Raw genomic sequence first — 18,678 nt, forward strand, 5'->3', positions numbered from 1 at the left:
TGTAAATATCACCAACTAATTACCCCTCCCTTGTAATAGAATTCCCCTATTTTTCACCGTATTCAACAGGTAACCTTTGATTTGGGGTCCAATTTTTTTCTTTTTCTTTTTTCTTTTTATGTGTGTGTTTTATTTACAGCTACATCTCCGTCCCCTCACAGCTCCATTTTCTTCCCTGTACACGGCTACCCTCTTATTTCTCCCCTCTATTTTTTTATCTTATACAAAATCCCAATTTTGCCTATCTCCTTTTCTCTAAATTCCTTCATAAATTATAATCATCACTCAAATTCCTTCATAAATCAAAGCTTTTTCCAATTTTCATAACTTATCTGGATTCTCCAAATCTAAATCCAATTTAATTCCATTTCCAAATTAAATCAATGTTTTATCTCAATTCACATACAAACCCATCATTAATTCTAATTAACATTGCAATTAAACTCAATCTTTCACCTCTTACCCTTCATCAATATCAATCCCAAATACTTCGAACATTCAAAAATTAGGTTGCGTGGCTCGGGCCATGGTGGCAGGTCGGAGGTGAGTGTGGGCTTGCCTGGTTATTGTCGCAGCTGTGGTGGTGCGTGAGATATTGGGTTCGATTCTGAGCCGAATTTGCAGTGATGCTTGTAGTAATGGTGGTTGGAGGGTGAGGATGGATTGATGAAGATTCAATTGGTGAATTATGGGTTAGTTTGTGCATCGATGCCGTAACGGAGTCGAAACTTGTATTCCCTGGTGATGATGCCCATGGAGGTTCACGGTTATCCAGGTAGCGGCGTTAACAGAGGTGGAAGCTTGGGTGGTTGATTAATTTTGGGCAGAGGAGTCTGACACATGGTGGCTGAAAGCAGGTAGTTGACAAGGTGTGGTGAGAGGCAGGATGAATGAGTGAGTTTGACTGTTTGTGAGAGAAGGGGGTGTTAAATATCTTTTTTTTTTTTTTTTTGGTGAAAAGAAGCGGGTTTACCCCAAAATATATCTTTATATTGATTATACAGTAACTCTCCTATAGGACCGTCCTATACCATAGGACGGGCCCAATAGGAGAAATTAGCCCAATAAATAAAATTAAACCAAACATAAAATAAAATAGAAAACTCATAATTCATTAACACCCAGCCACAAAACCACCGTCACTGTCTCCAGTTCTCCACTCTAACTCCTCCGTCGTCAGTTTGTCAATCATATCCGCCCATCCGCAACCACCTCAGCGGCCATCGACCACTACGCCACCTCCCCCTGCTTATTCGGTTTTGCATTTTGAATTCTATCTCCTTCGTCTATCGACAGCCACGGTAACGCCGACGATCACGAACAAGCAGGTATTGATTTTTACAAAGTGCCGGACTTTAAGATAGAAATTAAGAAATCAAACTTTTGACTACTGATTATTTTAATTTGAATTTCTATGTTTTTAAGTTGATAACTTTGAATTATAAATTGAAAACTAAGCCTTTATTATTTTTCCCCTCTACCAGTAGCTTTGTAAAGAAGGGATGTTTAGTTTGATAAGGAAAGGTTTTAACTTCAAAACCGACAAATTTAATTTGAGAACTTTATAAGAGTTTTTTAAAAGTTAATATAGTTTATGATGTTTCTCGTTCTTCACTAAATTTTTAAAGAATGGCTTTAGTTTAATGACCCATAACTTTAATTTGATAACTTCATGTTTTGAGGGTTTTGCTTTGTTTTTGTAAGTTAGGATTTTTGATTCAATGGAAGGTAGTTTGATAATTTAGTGTTTTAGGTTAAAAACTCACAACTTTGAGATAAATATTTAGGGGCGAGAAGGCAAAGAATAAGATCGTCCATTCATGGCGGATTGGCGAGCAGATGTGGAAGGTCGTCGTTCATGAATGAGACTTAGTGGCTTTGAGGTGGAGAACTTAAGGTGCCTTGTCGAGTTGTCGTTCATAGCAGAAGGGAGAGGAAAGATCACCAGATCAGGAAGATGAGAGAGGGGTGAAAGCAGTTTGGGCTTGGTTTTTGTTATTTGATTTTTGGGCTTTTAGTTAATATAAGTTGGTCTCATAGTAAGAGACCGTCGTATACAACAATTTGTGTTGATTATATTGTTAATTAGAGTGACAATAACCTGTTAAGCAGGTAATAGGTCATCTAATTCTATTTTGAGAGAGTATACCCAAAAGTTGGTTAATTCATAGGTCAGAGTTTTTTGAGAAGGACCTCATAATTTAGAGTATTCCTATTAAATAACCCTATTTAAAAAATATCGAACCTATATAAAATCACCCAAATTAAATCAAAATCTGGGAATTGATCAAAATCAATAGAAAATGGGAACATTCATAGGTCACGCAGTTCCAGGTACACTCTTTCTATTGGTGGGTTTATGGCATTTGTGGTGCACCATTCTTAGATACGTATCAAACCCGAATAACTCTCGGGTTCGGGTATGGAACCCTGTTCCTGGTTTCAATAATCGAATCAAGTATTTGGAGCTTTACACCATTGTTATTGGTACTTTCATTGATTTGTGTGCTGAACTTCTGTATTCACCTCATCCTAAATATTTTGTTAATGGGGTCTTGGATTCTGCTCATTTGTATTGCTTTGAGCATGCGGGAATGATTGTCATGTTCTTCATTTTCGGTCTCGTTTCGCTTGTTTCGGTTAAGACCAGGTAATTTAGGGGGATGTAATGCTGATGTTTGAATGTTTTGAATATAATGATGGGTGAATTGGATTGATTATCAGTTTATGATCAATGGGAATTTGAGATTTGTTAATTTGAGTCTCCATTGAATAAATGAAGGGTGTAATTGTGAATGAGAATGATGTCTGACTTAGACGTAGTCGGAATCGATAACGTGTGGGGTCAATTTTAATGCGATTGATGTATTATTTCTTTATCATTACGAGGTCTAAAAGATGTAAAATGTTCAAATTTAACAATTAAAAACGCCTACTGAAGCTGTGGGTTTTCAAGACCGCACTTTCCTCTATTTAGCTACTGTGTTTAAGATATACATATGAATAAATTGATTGACGGGATGTAAACCTAGGTCATGGTTATTACTTCTCAATGGCTATCAGCTAAGCTAGTTGTTGTCTTCAAGAATGTTTATGAGGATTGAGACTAACCTAACAACATTGTCCCTTGTTCAGCTATCTTCCTATGCCAGACGGAGCACTTTGCTTTGTTATAGCTGCGGCTTTCTCTTCAGAATATCTGCTATTCCATTTCCATTCAACAAGTCATAAGGGCATGGAGGGTCACTACCACTTCATCCTTCTTATGCTCATAGCCTTGTCGATTATCACCAGTATTCTCGGTGCTTTTGTCCCATCAAGTTTTCCTGTTGATTTATCCAGTGGCATTGCCTTGACCATGCAAGGCCTTTGGTTCTATCAGACTGCCTTCACCCTTTACGGCCCTATGATGCCAGAGGGCTGTGAACAGATTGGTGATAACATTGTTTGCAGTTTGTCAGACAGTCTAATCAGAGGGGAATTGCTAGCAAACTTTCAGTTGTTTACATTGGTTGTCGGCGTTTTTGTGTTAATTGCACTTTCCTACAGCTTTGCATATTCGAGATTTGGTCGTTCACGAGAGGCGCTTGCTGAGAGCTGATGTTTATGATGATACATAGAGAGTCTGTTAGGTATGTCAGGTACATTTTACACTTGTTCCTACATTCATATGGGAATTTAGAGAATTCAAACTCCCTGTGTTGCGTCTGTATAGAACCCTGTCACTTTTTGTCATCACGGAAGTATTCCTTATCTCATGATATGAGCTCAAAACCCGTGGCATCAAAAGTTGCAACTGTGGAAAATATAACCCAAGTGATATTGTAGTCTTAGTTTTTTTGTAGATTGGCTGTTTATGAAGTTTTACTTTCTTTTTTCTTTTTGTATGTTTTATTTCATCCCAATATTTTGACGGTTTCTAATGATGATTCATTTTAAACGTCCCCCAAATAAATGGGCTTGTTGTTGTTGTTGTTGCCCCCAAATGTGAGTCAACCTCCCAAGTTCAATGTATTTCTGTATCTGACACACTAATGCATTTATTAACTCCAGTGCTGACATAAGTTATCTCCGACTTTGTGGACTACAGCTAATGAGAGAAGGTCATGACGCCTGGTTGATCGCGTCATCACTTAAAACGACTGAAGTAGCTGTCTAGCAGCGTTCTGTTTGATGTACAAATCTGCATACAATCAGATTACGGATCTCAACTGAGACAATGTTTAGGGATTCGAAGCAGTGAATGATTGTGTTTAAGGCAACTGATACAGTCCATATGAGCTATGCGCCTATGCTCTGCAGTGAGGTGATCGAGTGGCAAGGCCAAGATGGGTTCCGAGATCAAATGTGTATCAGTCACAGACTCAGACTCAGGGAGTGCTGCTGTGTATGTGTGCGTATTTTTGTGTTTACACTACCAGTTTAATGGTTTGTCATGTCAGCCTGGATACAATAGAACATTGTATTTTGCATACTTTACCAGTTTAATGCTAAATAGTTTAGCTGAGAAATTATGCACTATTCTGGTGTGTGTGCAGTTTATACTTCCAACACCCAAATTGTTTCTGTTGTTGGTATATGCATGTTCCATTCAAAAATAAAGGACAGGAAAGGAAAAGGACACTCTGCTGAGAGGTGATTGAGGGGCAACTGGCAACGCAAAGGCAGTGTTTCTGAGAAATTGTGCATTATCCTGGTGTATATGCAGTTTCATACTTTGACCATATGTTGACCCCACACCTGAACACTTCATTTACTACCAAAAATTGAAAAGTTTGCTGAAAATAACCGTGTCCTGCACTTAGACACCATGTTGTGTCCAATACTTGCAGCCGATTCGGAGTAACACGTTTTATGTACATTTATATGCAACTTGAAATGAAAAAGAGAGGAAAAGGATAGCAGCAATCATTTCCATCTATATCATATATAAGAACTGAGGGTCCATAAAACAAAAGGGTATAGTTAAAGGTGATGAGGGTGCAAACATTACACTTGTATACTATCTAATCACTAAATATATGATCTGATTTTCATAATTTGAGTTGACTTCTGTTGTTCAGTAAGGAATGATGGATTCAATGAGTTCTTGAAGAGGAGCCAGCTCTTTCTTGTCAATCAGCCCAAATTCCTGTACACATGTCACACCAAATATTAATTACATCCTGCAGGAAGTTCCATTTTTACAGTATCAAGTTATTCTAAGAGTACACCGTAAATATTACAGGGACTCCTACATTGACGGTTATTTTCTCGGAGGAGTATATAGGATGACTGGATGAGTAGAACCCCACTTTTGGATAGACCGTCAAAAATTGTCGTGACCTGACCCAACCCGAAGTGGACCAAATCCCAATTGGCCGATTTCCATGTCTACCGCTAAATCTCTAATCTTATTGGATAGTATTCATAAATTGACTAATGGTAGTTAACCAACCCGCCCTAAGAAAAATGCCTCAAATTGCTGTACTCACATGAGTATAACGAAGGCAACATAGAAAATACACACCGACTCATACAAAAGACTAAACTGTCAAATTACAGAATAACAAACCATTCCGTGAAAAGAAGAGTCGATTCTCCCTGAAACTATCATATCCTAAGAACTTGACAACTTTCTCTTTACCAAACTCGATGACATTCTCGATTACTTAATAGAGTTATAGAATTCCCCTTTATTTACTAGTCTCTGAAAATATACTCCCTTTATCCTCGCAGATAGTTCACATTTTCCATTTTAAGTTGTCTCAGCATAGCTTACATTTCCTTATTAGTTATGTTTGTGTGGCGGAGAATAAATGTGAGACTCCCTACTCTACTTGCATGTGCTTATACAAGAGTTCGCCATAAAGCAAAAGTTAACTATTTGTGCGGGGAAAGGGAGTACTCCGTACTACGTATGATGAGCTCCAGACAAAAACAGCATATGCCCTTCTCCAGGAATCAATCACAGTGTAATTAAGTGCTAATAAATTCAGGTAGTATTTATCAAAATAATGGAAGAGGCTTACAAAGGTGAATAGTATGAAATGCTTGAAACAAGTATTCAGGTGGGCCTCCTCCTTGAGACTCACGATTTTCTGGAAGTGCGAATGATAAATATGAGCGTAAACCCTAAACAATCGTTTAAAGATTATCTTGACTACATCTCTGAAGTTCATAGGAAACGGCGTCCCTGCAAATGAAAAATTTGACCCAGGAAAAAAGGTTTATCAGTCAATAGAAATCTGACTATCAATTTCGCCAACAAATAAAAATAATACTGGTAATAGGAAACACCATCTAGGTAACACTTCTAAAAGATGGCACACGATACCATGACCCTAATTACTTCAGGGAGACTTCTGCCTGAGAAGCGAGATCATTGGGGCTTGTCACCCTAAATCGTTGGACCTACAGAGACATGCTCATATAGTTGCAAAGTGGCTCTTTGAGCATTAAGCTTGTGATTGCAAAGAGGATTCCATTTTCTATGGTTTGCATTTCACTTTGATAGTCCATCTGTTCTTTCGATTTAAGTCATCGTCACCCTTCGGGAAATTCACTTCTTTCAAGATCTCTCAAAATATAAGTTAATAGTACTCGTATGAAAAGTATACTCTTATGAAAGCAATTTAGCTGCAAATCTTAGAACACAAGTATTTGTCACTGCTCTTTATTGTAAAATTGAAGTTAAACTAAATTCTTGGCAAATCCAAGACGTTATATCTAAAATCGAAGAGAGTAACTACGATTGCACAACTATTGTGGACATCAGGACATGTAATGTAATAAAAGATTACCAATTTTCTGAGGGAAAGTGGATTCATCGTCCAATTGAGATTCAACCCAATCCATCAAGTACTCAACATATTTTGGAGCAGAAACCTCAATAGGTTTTTTTATTTGCACGCCATCAGCCCACCGATACTCATACCTGTGAAGCACAATTGATGTAAGCCAAGGGTAAATGTTATTTTCTAACATTGTAGCTTGGGCTTGCATACCCAGTTTAGCAGAATAACAAGACATAGTGATGAGGGAAGAAATCACCAAACATTGAATGAAGCAAATTAAAGCTGGTCAGTGGGAGTCATCCATAACAGGACACAAAGTTTCTTGGAACACATCCTATGAAAATACAATGCTCTTACTCATCACATATTTTATATCCTTAATTCAGAAGTCATGTGAAGGTATACAAGTCTATTACGACGTTATGCCATATTTGTGATAGAATTAATTAACCAAAAGGCAGATTGGAGAAAGTGGGGAGTTATAGAAGAACTGGAAGATCCCCGCTGAACAAGATGGAGCCGCTCAGGTTTTGGCCATGTTAGTACAAACAGTCATATAATTCACCCAATTCATCGAACATCAGATATATCAAGACTGCAGTCAAAACTTTGGGTTAGAATCTTTAACTCGATTTAATTAGAAAAGGTGACTACAATTGACTATTGCAGTCTGAATTCTCTGAAACTCTGAATCACGCTCAACATTATTAATAAGTTAGCCAGCCTCCCTTTTTACCTTCAGACAACCCCGAATCAATTCCCTCTGTATATATACGATCCATGGCATATAACATACTACACCAACAACTCTCACACCCTATCAGCAAACAGGCAAGAGCAACAAAAATTGAGAACCAAGTAGAATAAGGGGACTACATGACTGCAGGCAATAGGAATTCAGACAATCAATACCACCCAGGCATCCAGTACATATCCCAGCTGTTGATGCTGGCAGGATGGCTAGAGTCTTACACCCCTTTGATCTGGGACTAACAGGAAGTCCATTTCTAAAAACATTGATACTCGTGTATACATCGATCTCATTCATTATAAAACTCTAAAGCCAAATTTTTGAGGTACGTCTCTATGAAATTCAGGCCTCTTATTTTTTTCTCCTCGCGCATCAACTGAGTGCAGAACACGGGCAAAAACTAATTTCATCTTAAAATTTTAAAATAAAAAATGAAATAAGATATGTCACCCAAAATCCCAAATCCATACCACAGCTTGAATTAATGAAGCATGATGAAATCGTTTCCACTAACGATTCCAAATGCGAACAATAACATAATTCACACCACATTTCATTTTTCTGATTCAAGGAATATGTTAGGCATTAAATGTATATAAAAGGGTAATGAAAAAATCTCCACTGAAATTTTGCAGTTGCTATGAAAAAGTGAAGTCAGTTAATCAATCATTCTTAAATTTCTTTCCAAATCTCACTTTTTTTTAAATAAACAAAACCATATGTCTACATCAAAGGCTAACCCTCCAGAACTTCAATAATGGTCCTGCTAGCTTAGAGACTGAAGGTCGGATAAAAGACTTTCACTGGACAAACTTCCAGCAGTCCAGGAATGGTGGCAGGCAGCGGGTTTGATATTTTATAATGATTATGACAAATTCATTTTTTCGTATATGACTGGCCAATTAATAATTTTTGGAAGTACGGAAATTTATAAGCAACATCAAAACAACATATTGAAAAACAATTACTTGGGTCCGGCTGTCATGGTAGGACAGCTCTCGGCTGTACAAAATTCTGTGAGAGTACCATATAGCAGGTTCACCTGGTTGAAGAAATCGACAGCTGAAAATAAAATGAAACACAGATGACAAAGCCTTTGAGGAATATAAGCAAGAAAGAGATGAAGAGGAAAAAAAAAAAAACATACTGTTTACAGCAAGCCATTCATTCAAATCTTCCCCCGGAGGTAGTCTCACAGCTTCTCTCAAATTTCCGCTACCTAGTGTCGCATCAATAAGTTGCCTCAATTGCGCTCCCTGTAATGTAATAATATATTAGGAACGATGCAGCTTGATGTAGACACAAATATATCTAATATTTTGCTAAGCGTTAAAATGTTTTCACATGGCTTTAACTGTAAACAATAGTTTTAATCAATTTTTGGGTGATCAACAAATCACCTCACATTTCTAAAAAAATGTGCAATGAAGAAACCATCCCACTTAATATATTATAGCATCTACTACAATATAAAAACTCTAGTGACAAAAAAGGGTAGAAAAGACGGACTATCCACACCTCCCAAAATTTTTCCATAATTACAGCAGAAATAGGACGAAATAATCTCAAGGGTTTTGTTCACTATATTCCTGTTGTTAAAAGACCTTTGACAAGGATGGAGAGGGTGGTGCAATGATAAAGAGTACAGGAAACCCGCATATATATAGGAAAACAAACCTTACTCCCAGAGGGTGCACTCTTCTTTGGCCGAAATGTTCGCTGGTTCCTGCCAGAAAATACTAGCTGTAAATTTCCATTTACAATGCGAGGAAATCTTAGCCAAATTTATTGAGGATCGTATCCACTGGATATCATCCAGATTTTGAACTATATATTGAGTTTATATACAAAGAAAAAAGTTAGATTACACTGAAAATAACAGGAAAGAAATCGTGTGCATCTACAACATTACCCTAGTCCCTCTAAGGGCTTCCCCAAAATTGCAGGGTAAGGGGGTTAAATGTATGCAGCTTTACCCTTGTGTCAAGAATACATAAGAGAATAATAAAAAATGCATCCAGAATTGCATCAAATGACTCCTGCTTCACATAAAAAGAGGCGCAACCAGTTTAGTGAATCATTTTGCATAATTCCATCACAATCTATAACCAAATTATAATAAATCTTTGGCTTCGTTGAAAATATACATAACTACGCTCACATTTTTTTTTAGAAGAGTGGGCTAAAGAGACTCATCTTACAACTAAGAGCTACACTTTTGTTCTTCCCCCCATTCGGATACTCATAAAGAGCCCGCATCTCAAAATATCATGCCACTTTACTCAAAATCAAAGTCGACAACCAACTCCATGAAGCTAAATATATCAGAGATGCAAGCAGATAACTTTCCCTAAATTAATTTTAGGACCTTGGCACATGGGCACCTGCTCTTGGAGAGACCGTAATAGTTAACCATTTTTCTCTCATAAGCTAGTGTCACGTCTTAGCTGCACGTACCACCACGAGTCAAGCAAGATTCCGTCCTTAAACCAATTAGGATGGCATAAAGGTAACTTCATATTTGTGTACCTATATTGATAGAAATATAGAATTAAGTTGGGAGACTAGTATATAAGTTAGTGGATTACCCCTCCTATCACCAATTGGTTTTAGGATGGAATCTCGCTTGACTTGTGGCTAGTTTGTTGCTCTTGCTTCTATGGGTCTGCTGCAGAGGATTCAAGAAATGGTCCATTGCAAGTCTCCGCTTCTGCCCACACTAACTATTTAATTAATTTGCCTATATGATTTAGAAGTTAAGATTGAGTTATGAGTATGGCACTATGGCCAATAGGTCAGATACATTAAGACCAAAGTACAACCACCCCTCCTCTCCCGTACTTGTCTCAGAGACCACCAACCTTCAAACCACATTGTAAACCCCAAAAGAGAACAAAATTAATTATTTTGGATTAAGATAATTGTTTATAGAGATCGATTCTACTACTATTACATTTAGGATCGACACGAAAATCCCCTTGCCTCCTCCCATACTTAGTTAATCACATTGTTCCACTTCTTTTTTGGATTGTCCCAAACAAATTGTCCACTTTTTAGTTCTAGTAGAATTAAATAGTGATCATCACATATTATCCCCAGTGAAGTAAGTAGTTAAGTACTAACATTCCAAACTCTAAATCAAACGCCAAGCACGTTATTCATCACTTTTTTTTTCTTAAATACAACATTTAACCAAATGGAGAGAGTATAATGGGATGGATAACATTTAGCCAAACGGAGATATTATAACATTAGCGCCAATCTTCCCGCCTCCTACGGCCCTCCAAAAGTAACTAAGTTAATCACTTAACATTCACATAGATTGCTTTTACTATCACAATGAAATAAAATCTACGATCACGAGGGACAGACTTAATTATGAAAGATTAGTCTCCAAATAGTGAGATTACAAATGGAGGTCCACATGAACCAAACTCAAACCCATCTACAACCAACTTGAAACATGATTTAACAGAAACCCAACTGGAAGACTCCCAAAAAACTATTCACACAATTTCAGTTTCCAAACAATACAACCACACAACACCATTAGTTCATTACCCCAGTGACTTAATGGCTCCCGCAAATAGCGGGGTAGGAGGGGGGGGTGTCAGATATACGCAGTCTTACCCATGTGCTAGCGAAACAAAGAGACCGTTTACATACAATTTGCATACAAAGTAAAAAGATTACATCAAATTGTGGTGCAGATATAACAAGCCAGTAAACAACCCATTAAAGCACTAAGCAAAAAGCAAATACTAATCAAAGAGGAAAACAAACCAAGTTCTGAAATTATTCATATACGCTCATACAACCAAAAAATAAAAAATAAAAAATACTAAAAAAATAGAATAGATTAATTATTAGTCCATACCTCCCAAGGCCAAAGAGGCTCATGTCTAAAGTTGTAACTGTTGGGAATGAAAAGGGTGATGAACAAAGGAGGTGTGGAGTTCAGTTTGAGAATTGAGAGTATTGAGTAGGAGGAGTGATGTTTATTTTGGTCTGAAATACAGAATATGCAGAATATCTACCAACGGGGTTTCATATTTATTTTACTTCTGTAGGTACCTTTGGGCAAAAAAAAAAATCTTAGGTACCACAAGACATAGACATAGTAAATATTAGGTACCTTTGGGCAAAAAAAAAAAATTTTAGGTACCTTGGTACAAATGAGCGTAAATGTTAGATACCTTCTGACAAAAAACCCCAAGGAATTCAACTAATGGAAAAGGACGTCATTTTTTTAGCGTCTATTCACAGTTTCGCACCCTTGGTTGAGGCCGTCACCGGGTGACACTTCAAATATTGTTGAATAACGGGTCAATCAGATCAGGTGTTGGTAGCGGCTAATTTCGAGTTTGCGTGAATTTGGGTTGAACTAAACCCACTTGTACCATTTTGGTCCGAATTTTTTTTTGGCTGGGTTGTTATCAAGTTATTTTGTGTTAATTAGACAACATATTCTTTTACAAAAGAAAATGAGAAAACCCCCCAAATGCAAAAGTTACATTCTTCTATGCAAAAAAAAGACTTAAAAAGAACAAAGACGATTGGATACAAAAGTGTGCCTAAAGTTTGCTTAGGCTCTTAGGGTGAGATCATCCGTTAGACTCTCCCAAATCTTAAGACTCAGCTAAATCAGCTTTCCACTAACTTTTATTATTTCTTTATTGTTCAAACCCATCTCAGACTCACCTCAGACTTTATACATTATCCGTCAGACTCGCCTCAGACTCTACTTTTCCGCTTCACTCTTTTTTTTTTAACAAGAAAAAAATAACACATGTTGCCCACTCATTAGATAACTTTTCTTTAAGGTGGGGTCAAGACTCACCTAAAGTCTTAAGTTGAGTCTTGGATTTCAATACTCAACTTAAGACTTTGTCAAGATTATGGTAGATTATTGGTAGTCTTGAGTGAGTCTTGTCTCAAGACTTACTAGGTCTTGTCAATCTTACCGTTAGACAATTACTTCGTTGAGCGCAACAAATGAAGAGGCATCTTTATCACTCCAAAACCTTGACCTTATTTTTGTCCAAGAAGAGAAGGATTGATAAAAACCATAAATCTTTCTATTCGAACCTGGAGCTCTATAGTTATAGTGGTTAGTACGAAACACTAAACATTCGGGCCAAGTTAAACAAGGGTCCATCAATTCAGGTCCCCGGTTCGAGTGCAGACAGAGTACAAGTCGGATTATTTGGATAAGATCTAATTATGACAAATCTAATTCGGAGAACGAAGTAAAAACTAACTAAAAATGGTGCTATATGAACCGAAGAGACTGATACTCCCTCTCAGTCACTATAATGGTCCCTCTTTTCCGAAACGGATTATTCAACTAATGTTCCCTTTCTATTTTTAGTAACTTTTACTCTTATTTTATTCATTCCTCTCTCCTATCACCAAACCCCACACAACTCTTTTACTCCTATTTTATTACTTTCCTTTATGTTTTGACCCCACAATTCTTTAACTCCTATTTTATTATTTTCCTTTATGTTTTGACCCCACAATTCTTTATTTAACTACTAATAATTCATCCCTCTCTCCTATCACCAATCCCACACTACTCTTTTACTCCTATTTTAATACTTTTCCTTAATTATTGTGCCTATATCAAATGAGAACAATATAGTGACTGGGGGAGAGTACAACTCAACCGACCTACCTTCTTTTTAGTTTGTCTCACCTAACCCAATCCGACCCAATCCAAGTCATAAATTTCTGTTACATACTCTATATTATACTCTCTCAATTCAACTCCACTTTACATGTTTGCTTTATCACGTTTGCCAACGCGACTTTTACGCGGTAAATATCTTAATCTATGTATTTGCAAAAAATATAAAAGTTTGATATTTTTAATGTACTCATAAAGACGAATCAAATAAAATCCACATGAATATATTTTAATGTATCGAGAGAAAATTGAAGTTGAATGTCCGCTTGTGAATAATGTGCAAAAGAGAAATATGCAAAGTGAAGTTGAATAGAGGGAGTATGAATAGGAAATAATTGAAATTGTTTCTTAAGAGATTGATTTTATTGACAATTGGCCAACTTGCCCTTAAAATTTGAAGGTCACAAATTGTATCTTGAGTTGTTAAGGATGCTCCCTACATTATAGGGTCCCTCCGTCTTAATTATTTATTTACTTCAATTAAAATATCTCTCACAAAGATTATAGAAGAAAAATAAATGGATGTCGAGGCTTCAACTACTCCGTATTTTTAGCTTTCCAACTTATACATACACTGTCCCTCCAAACTTGGCAGAATACAATGCACCTTTCAAAACAACAATTACAAGAGTAACATGGACTAAAAGTGATCTACCACACTTTCACGTTCTAAGATTTTGTCTACAACACACACACAGAAAACCATAAGCCTTTCATGATGACCTACAAAGTAGGTTTCGGGTTCGAACCTCTGACATCTTTCTCTTGACGTTTTAATAGGTATTCTCAGTTAAAGCCATCAAATTTTACAGTTGTACCTCCAAATCTCCGAAGCAGGGCCCACCTCTGGTTAAAATCTTACGCTCAGACTAAAGTTCATGTTAAAGTACATCCGCTTGACTCGCAGGATCATTCTTTGTCATCTGCGATAAACAAAGAGATACATGTCAAGAATCTGTAATGGTAATTTCAGCATGCGAGGCAGACTCACACGAGCAACACTGGTGAATACATCAGTTTGAAATCTGCATAGAAGATGCACAATGCAGTAAAACAACAGATAGATACTGCATATAATGTCATATATGGGATCATGTCAAACATACTAATTCGCAACATCTAATGGTTTACCTTTATCAGAAAACCGGTTCCTAAGTGATGTACAACTCTCTGAAATAGACTTCGTGCATAGAGAAATTGATCGTTCCACATTAAATATCTCTGTCCCTTTCTTCAGTAGATCTAAGTCTCTGAAGTACGATAATCTTTCATTAGCCTTTTGTTGCAAGTTCCATAACTGTGATGGAAATAATGGCATGTTCCTGCCCAATTCATCTCCAGCTTCATTCTTGACTGTCAGAAAGTTGCTTGATCGTACAAGGTCCCAAGTATGGCTAGATGTGGCTGCTACAACTGAAAATATACATTTTCAATTAGAAGATACACTCAACTATCTTTTTAGCAAATAGTCAAAATGAGTGAAGATAAGGAAAGCCAAAGAAAGCTCTTTTCGAAGATCCGGTCCATAATGCTGCTGACATGTATAAGTGTGAAACAGTACAGATTAGGGAGCTTGCACCAATAAAGATATTTAAACTGTAGAATTCCAAATAAATGTTAAGGATTCGTTTTTAACTTCGCAATCTCATGTTCTCGTCGGCTATCTAACACAGTCTAATGATGCAAATATGAGCCTATGAGGAACAAGTAAATAGTGACATTGACAGCCAAAGCAGAAAGCGTAGGGAACTTAATGAAGAAACACTTGGCAACTTATATTTCGGATTCTGCCAGTCATCAATTCAGTCAAATAATAACAAAAAGGGTACATCAGAAAAATATGTTTCATTAATGGAGGGAATCATATTGTAATTAGATTTGCTCTCGGAAATTTGGAAGGCTTGTTTGTCAAAGCATGAATCATTTTTGCAGTTAAAGTAAAACAGAAGAGGGGCAAAGAATACAAGGAACTCCCAAAGTTATAAATCTGGACATTAATTCTCAATTTCCTCCTTTCCCGAATACTTCCCTAATTTCACTACATTTAGCGAATGAGTTACCCTTCCATATCAGTCTCTTGCTTCTGTTGATTGGTCACCTGTCATCCATCACCTATACGCATTGATAGATCTATTATCTATATACAACGGCTTGAGATCTTCGGAGCAGACAAGATGCCAAATATGGTGTATCAAAATTCCCAGGTCATAGAATTGCCATACTAATTTATTGGATAGCTATATTGAGTTACCTTTATAAGGACCCTCAATGAGAATCTTTGCAGGAAGACCAATGCCAAAACCTGCAAATGTGATGCCAACACTGAATCCAACTCCACAACCAGCACCAACATATCCAACCACTTCAGGTCCAAAACCAGGACCCCAACCCACACCACAACCAATGCCTACTCCCATTCCCCAAAAGGCTCCAGAAGTCGGGTGGACGGGATTCCATTTTTGGTACCTCCTGAATAGTCCTTTTATAATCATTATGACCTGAAATACTCAGTAAGAAGTTAAAAATGGCTCAGTATGAAATATATTCTGAACATCTATATAGGCAAGTTATCATGATGTAAAATTTTAATCAGAAGACACAAAATGCTACTCCCTCCTACTCTCAATAACTCTCCCTATTTCCTTTTTCATCTATTCACAATACTCTCCCTATTTCCTTATTTGGCAAACTTTTGTACTTATATTAATCACCTCACCCCACAACAATACCCCACAATACTCCTTTATCTTATTTTAATCACCTTACCCTCATAACAATACTTATTTTAATCACCTCACCCCACAATAATATCACACAATACCTTCCCTCTCTCCAATCTCCTACCCCACTACAATACTTTACCATATAATAATACTCCCTCCCTTAATTCTCGTGCCCTCCATGAATAGGGAGAGTTATTGAGAATAGGAGGGAGTATTACAATCTAATTAAATTGTTGCAGTTGTTTAAATTGCCATAGTTCCAGCAATGGACACATATATTATGTAATTACGAAAAAAAAATACTATACATTATTTACATTCTATAAAATTCATTTGAATCAAGGCCTCTAAGTTCAAAAGGCACAAGGTTCAAGATAACGGCGCGCTAACATGTACAGAAATAAAAGCTAGGTGAAATGAGGAAAAGGGAAGAGCGTAATAAAAGGATTTAGGAAAAAAAGATGAAACTAACATAGTGTTGCGACTCATAAACAATGCCTGGGGGTCATCTAACGTGGTATGTGCCTTAGTAAGCGTTGCGCATAAGTGCACCCATGTACGCCTTTTTTATCAAGGGCTTTTTGAAATGAATGGTGATCCCAATATATCGTTATAGGCTTATCTCCAACCAAACCCTTCTCCTCTCATTCTACATGTGTCCCCTTAACATTATATATTGCCTAAGATCTCCCACCTATGGTGCGGTAATGTCAATAATGTTTCCCTTGTGCTGCAACCACAGAGAAATAATGTCCCGACCTCCCTTATCTCTACTAATTTAGACAAAATTACATTGTTGCTACAAGACACAGCGTTGGTAAGAAATAAGATGAGAAATATATGGTGTTCCAAAAGGTTTAACTTGTGACAGTCCCATTACATCAAGTCATGCAATCTTATATTTGACACAATCTCAGAAACAGATAACAAAATGATTTTTCTAATTTTAGCAACCTAAGGTAACTCCACAGCCTAATCACAGATTCACAGTGAAATCATTTTCTCTCAAACTGCAATTAAATACGGAGTACCTATCTAACTTGGTATTCCATCAACAGCATTACAGATTACGACTGAGTCCAAGGAGCATTACTTACAAACTGCATTATTCCAAAATAGAGACCTCAAAAGCCCCCTATATTTCAGTTCTTAACAAAAGTAGAACTTCAATTCCCAATTTATATATTTATTGGTCGCAAATAAGCCACAAGGGCATTACAATTTACAATATTTGGGGGATGGGGATTCAAGTATAGGACCAAGTATCCACTTTACCTCCGTCATACGACTCATAACTACTGGACTACTACATATTCGGTTCAATCATAAACCTTTCTGATTCTAACTTGGGGTATTCCGTCAACAACATTACAGAGTACGATCGAGTCCTGTAATCTAATGTTATTTACTCCTTCCATCTCAATCATCTATTTACCTTTATTTATTATCGGTATTTTAATCAAAGGTAAAGAAATGATTTCGCACGAAGAGTTTAACCCTTGAAAACATACACTTGATATAATGCTAACAACAAAAGATCAAAAATTGAATAAACATCCAAAAATGTTCAGCTAGGTTCATCAATTATACAACAACTTGTAACCCAGAAAAATGCAAAATGAATGAATTACAACAAGATTAAAAACAAAATGAAAAATGAAATATTTGTAATTTGTTACCTGGGTTTTGTGTGGTGAATAAGGGAGAGTGATTAGTTGGGAGTTTTGGATCAAACTGTATGATCTTCAAAACTTGACAGAAATTACAAGATTTATGCTAATCTTCTGCATTGTGTCCAACTGTCTATCAGTCCATGTATATTGTGACTTGTGACTCTAAAAATGATATGGGCCAATATATGTATGAACCAATTAATCTCATCTTTTTACCAGCTGATGTCATAATGTGATTTTAATAGAAGCCCAATTACAGATTCAAATGGACGATGTTATTCTATAATTTGTGTCAATGAACGTATTAATTCAACAAGTGTTTGTTGGGGTGCAAACTCAGGTTCCACATCGTAGTGTAAAAGTGAAAGATTATCTTTATAAGTATACACTAAATATAATAGTACGACGTTTTTTGGGAAGGAGCTTAAAAGTAAATCTATAAGGGTTTGGCCCAAAGCGGTCAATATCGTACTATTATAGACCGTGGACATCGGCGCGGCAGAGGCCCAACACAAGTTATTCACACTTCCGTTACAGCAGTGTTTGTGAGCAACTAAAGTTTCGGAGTGACTTTGGTTTTTGTCCTAGGTCGTGCCGTGAAATGAGGCCAAATGACATCTACTGGGTCATGGTGATCTGTATTGTGTAAAAGGATAGATAGGGCAGACAAGAATTGTCCACCCACGTTGGGTTTAAACATCTCTAGGCCACTCGAGGAGTTGTGACTGAGAAATGCGTGGCCACGCTCGGAAGTAATCTGTGGGAGATTTTTCCGGTCAAGTAGTCACACTCCCGATCGAGAAAATCACTCACGATATGTTCATGTGCAAGTACGACCTGAAAGACACCTTGCATTGAGTGGGGGATTGTTATTAAAATGGACAAGAGAATCGGTAACACACCCTTGTAGAGTACAAGCAGGATAATGTTGGGATAAGGAGTTATCCACAATTGTGTGTTATAATCATCGCACAACTTGTCTCGGACAAGTGGGAGATTGTTGGAGTTTTTGTCCTCCACAATAGTGCATGATAATATTATTAAATCTCATTAAGGAATATGCATG

The 18,678-nt window shown here is 37.0% G+C and overlaps 3 protein-coding genes across 5 annotated transcripts; 1 reads left to right on the forward strand and 2 right to left on the reverse strand.

Moving 5' to 3' along the window:
* Nucleotides 1-2,218: 2,218 nt before the first annotated feature.
* Nucleotides 2,219-4,521, forward strand: LOC141607838 (uncharacterized). 3 transcript variants are annotated; one of them, XM_074427191.1, is made up of 3 exons: nucleotides 2,219-2,650; nucleotides 3,136-3,641; nucleotides 4,054-4,521. In XM_074427191.1, the coding sequence occupies exons 1-2, from the start codon at nucleotides 2,304-2,306 to the stop codon at nucleotides 3,599-3,601; spliced, it is 813 nt and encodes a 270-aa protein (XP_074283292.1). In that variant the 5' UTR covers nucleotides 2,219-2,303; the 3' UTR covers nucleotides 3,602-3,641; nucleotides 4,054-4,521. The 3 variants fall into 3 exon arrangements, with proteins under 3 accessions (XP_074283292.1, XP_074283290.1, XP_074283288.1); XM_074427189.1 differs by having other exon boundaries at nucleotides 2,220-2,650; nucleotides 4,091-4,521; XM_074427187.1 differs by having other exon boundaries at nucleotides 2,220-2,650; nucleotides 3,136-3,632; nucleotides 4,091-4,521.
* A 378-nt stretch (nucleotides 4,522-4,899) lies between these two features.
* Nucleotides 4,900-11,560, reverse strand: LOC141607847 (MOB kinase activator-like 1A). Its single transcript, XM_074427198.1, has 7 exons — nucleotides 11,405-11,560; nucleotides 9,205-9,253; nucleotides 8,675-8,783; nucleotides 8,496-8,589; nucleotides 6,783-6,916; nucleotides 6,012-6,175; nucleotides 4,900-5,131 (listed from the first exon to the last, which is right to left on the reverse strand). Exons 1-7 carry the CDS (start codon nucleotides 11,425-11,427, stop codon nucleotides 5,060-5,062), a joined length of 645 nt encoding a protein of 214 aa, XP_074283299.1. The 5' UTR covers nucleotides 11,428-11,560; the 3' UTR covers nucleotides 4,900-5,059.
* Nucleotides 11,561-13,738: 2,178 nt separating this feature from the next.
* On the reverse strand, nucleotides 13,739-17,783 carry LOC141607812 (cadmium-induced protein AS8). The gene is made up of 4 exons (XM_074427161.1): nucleotides 17,619-17,783; nucleotides 15,468-15,714; nucleotides 14,348-14,629; nucleotides 13,739-14,139 (listed from the first exon to the last, which is right to left on the reverse strand). Exons 2-4 carry the CDS (start codon nucleotides 15,706-15,708, stop codon nucleotides 14,126-14,128), a joined length of 537 nt encoding a protein of 178 aa, XP_074283262.1. The 5' UTR covers nucleotides 15,709-15,714; nucleotides 17,619-17,783; the 3' UTR covers nucleotides 13,739-14,125.
* Between the last annotated feature and the right edge of the window lie 895 nt (nucleotides 17,784-18,678).

This window comes from Silene latifolia, chromosome 1 (assembly GCF_048544455.1).
Source record: "Silene latifolia isolate original U9 population chromosome 1, ASM4854445v1, whole genome shotgun sequence".
Classification (NCBI taxonomy): domain Eukaryota; kingdom Viridiplantae; phylum Streptophyta; class Magnoliopsida; order Caryophyllales; family Caryophyllaceae; genus Silene; species Silene latifolia.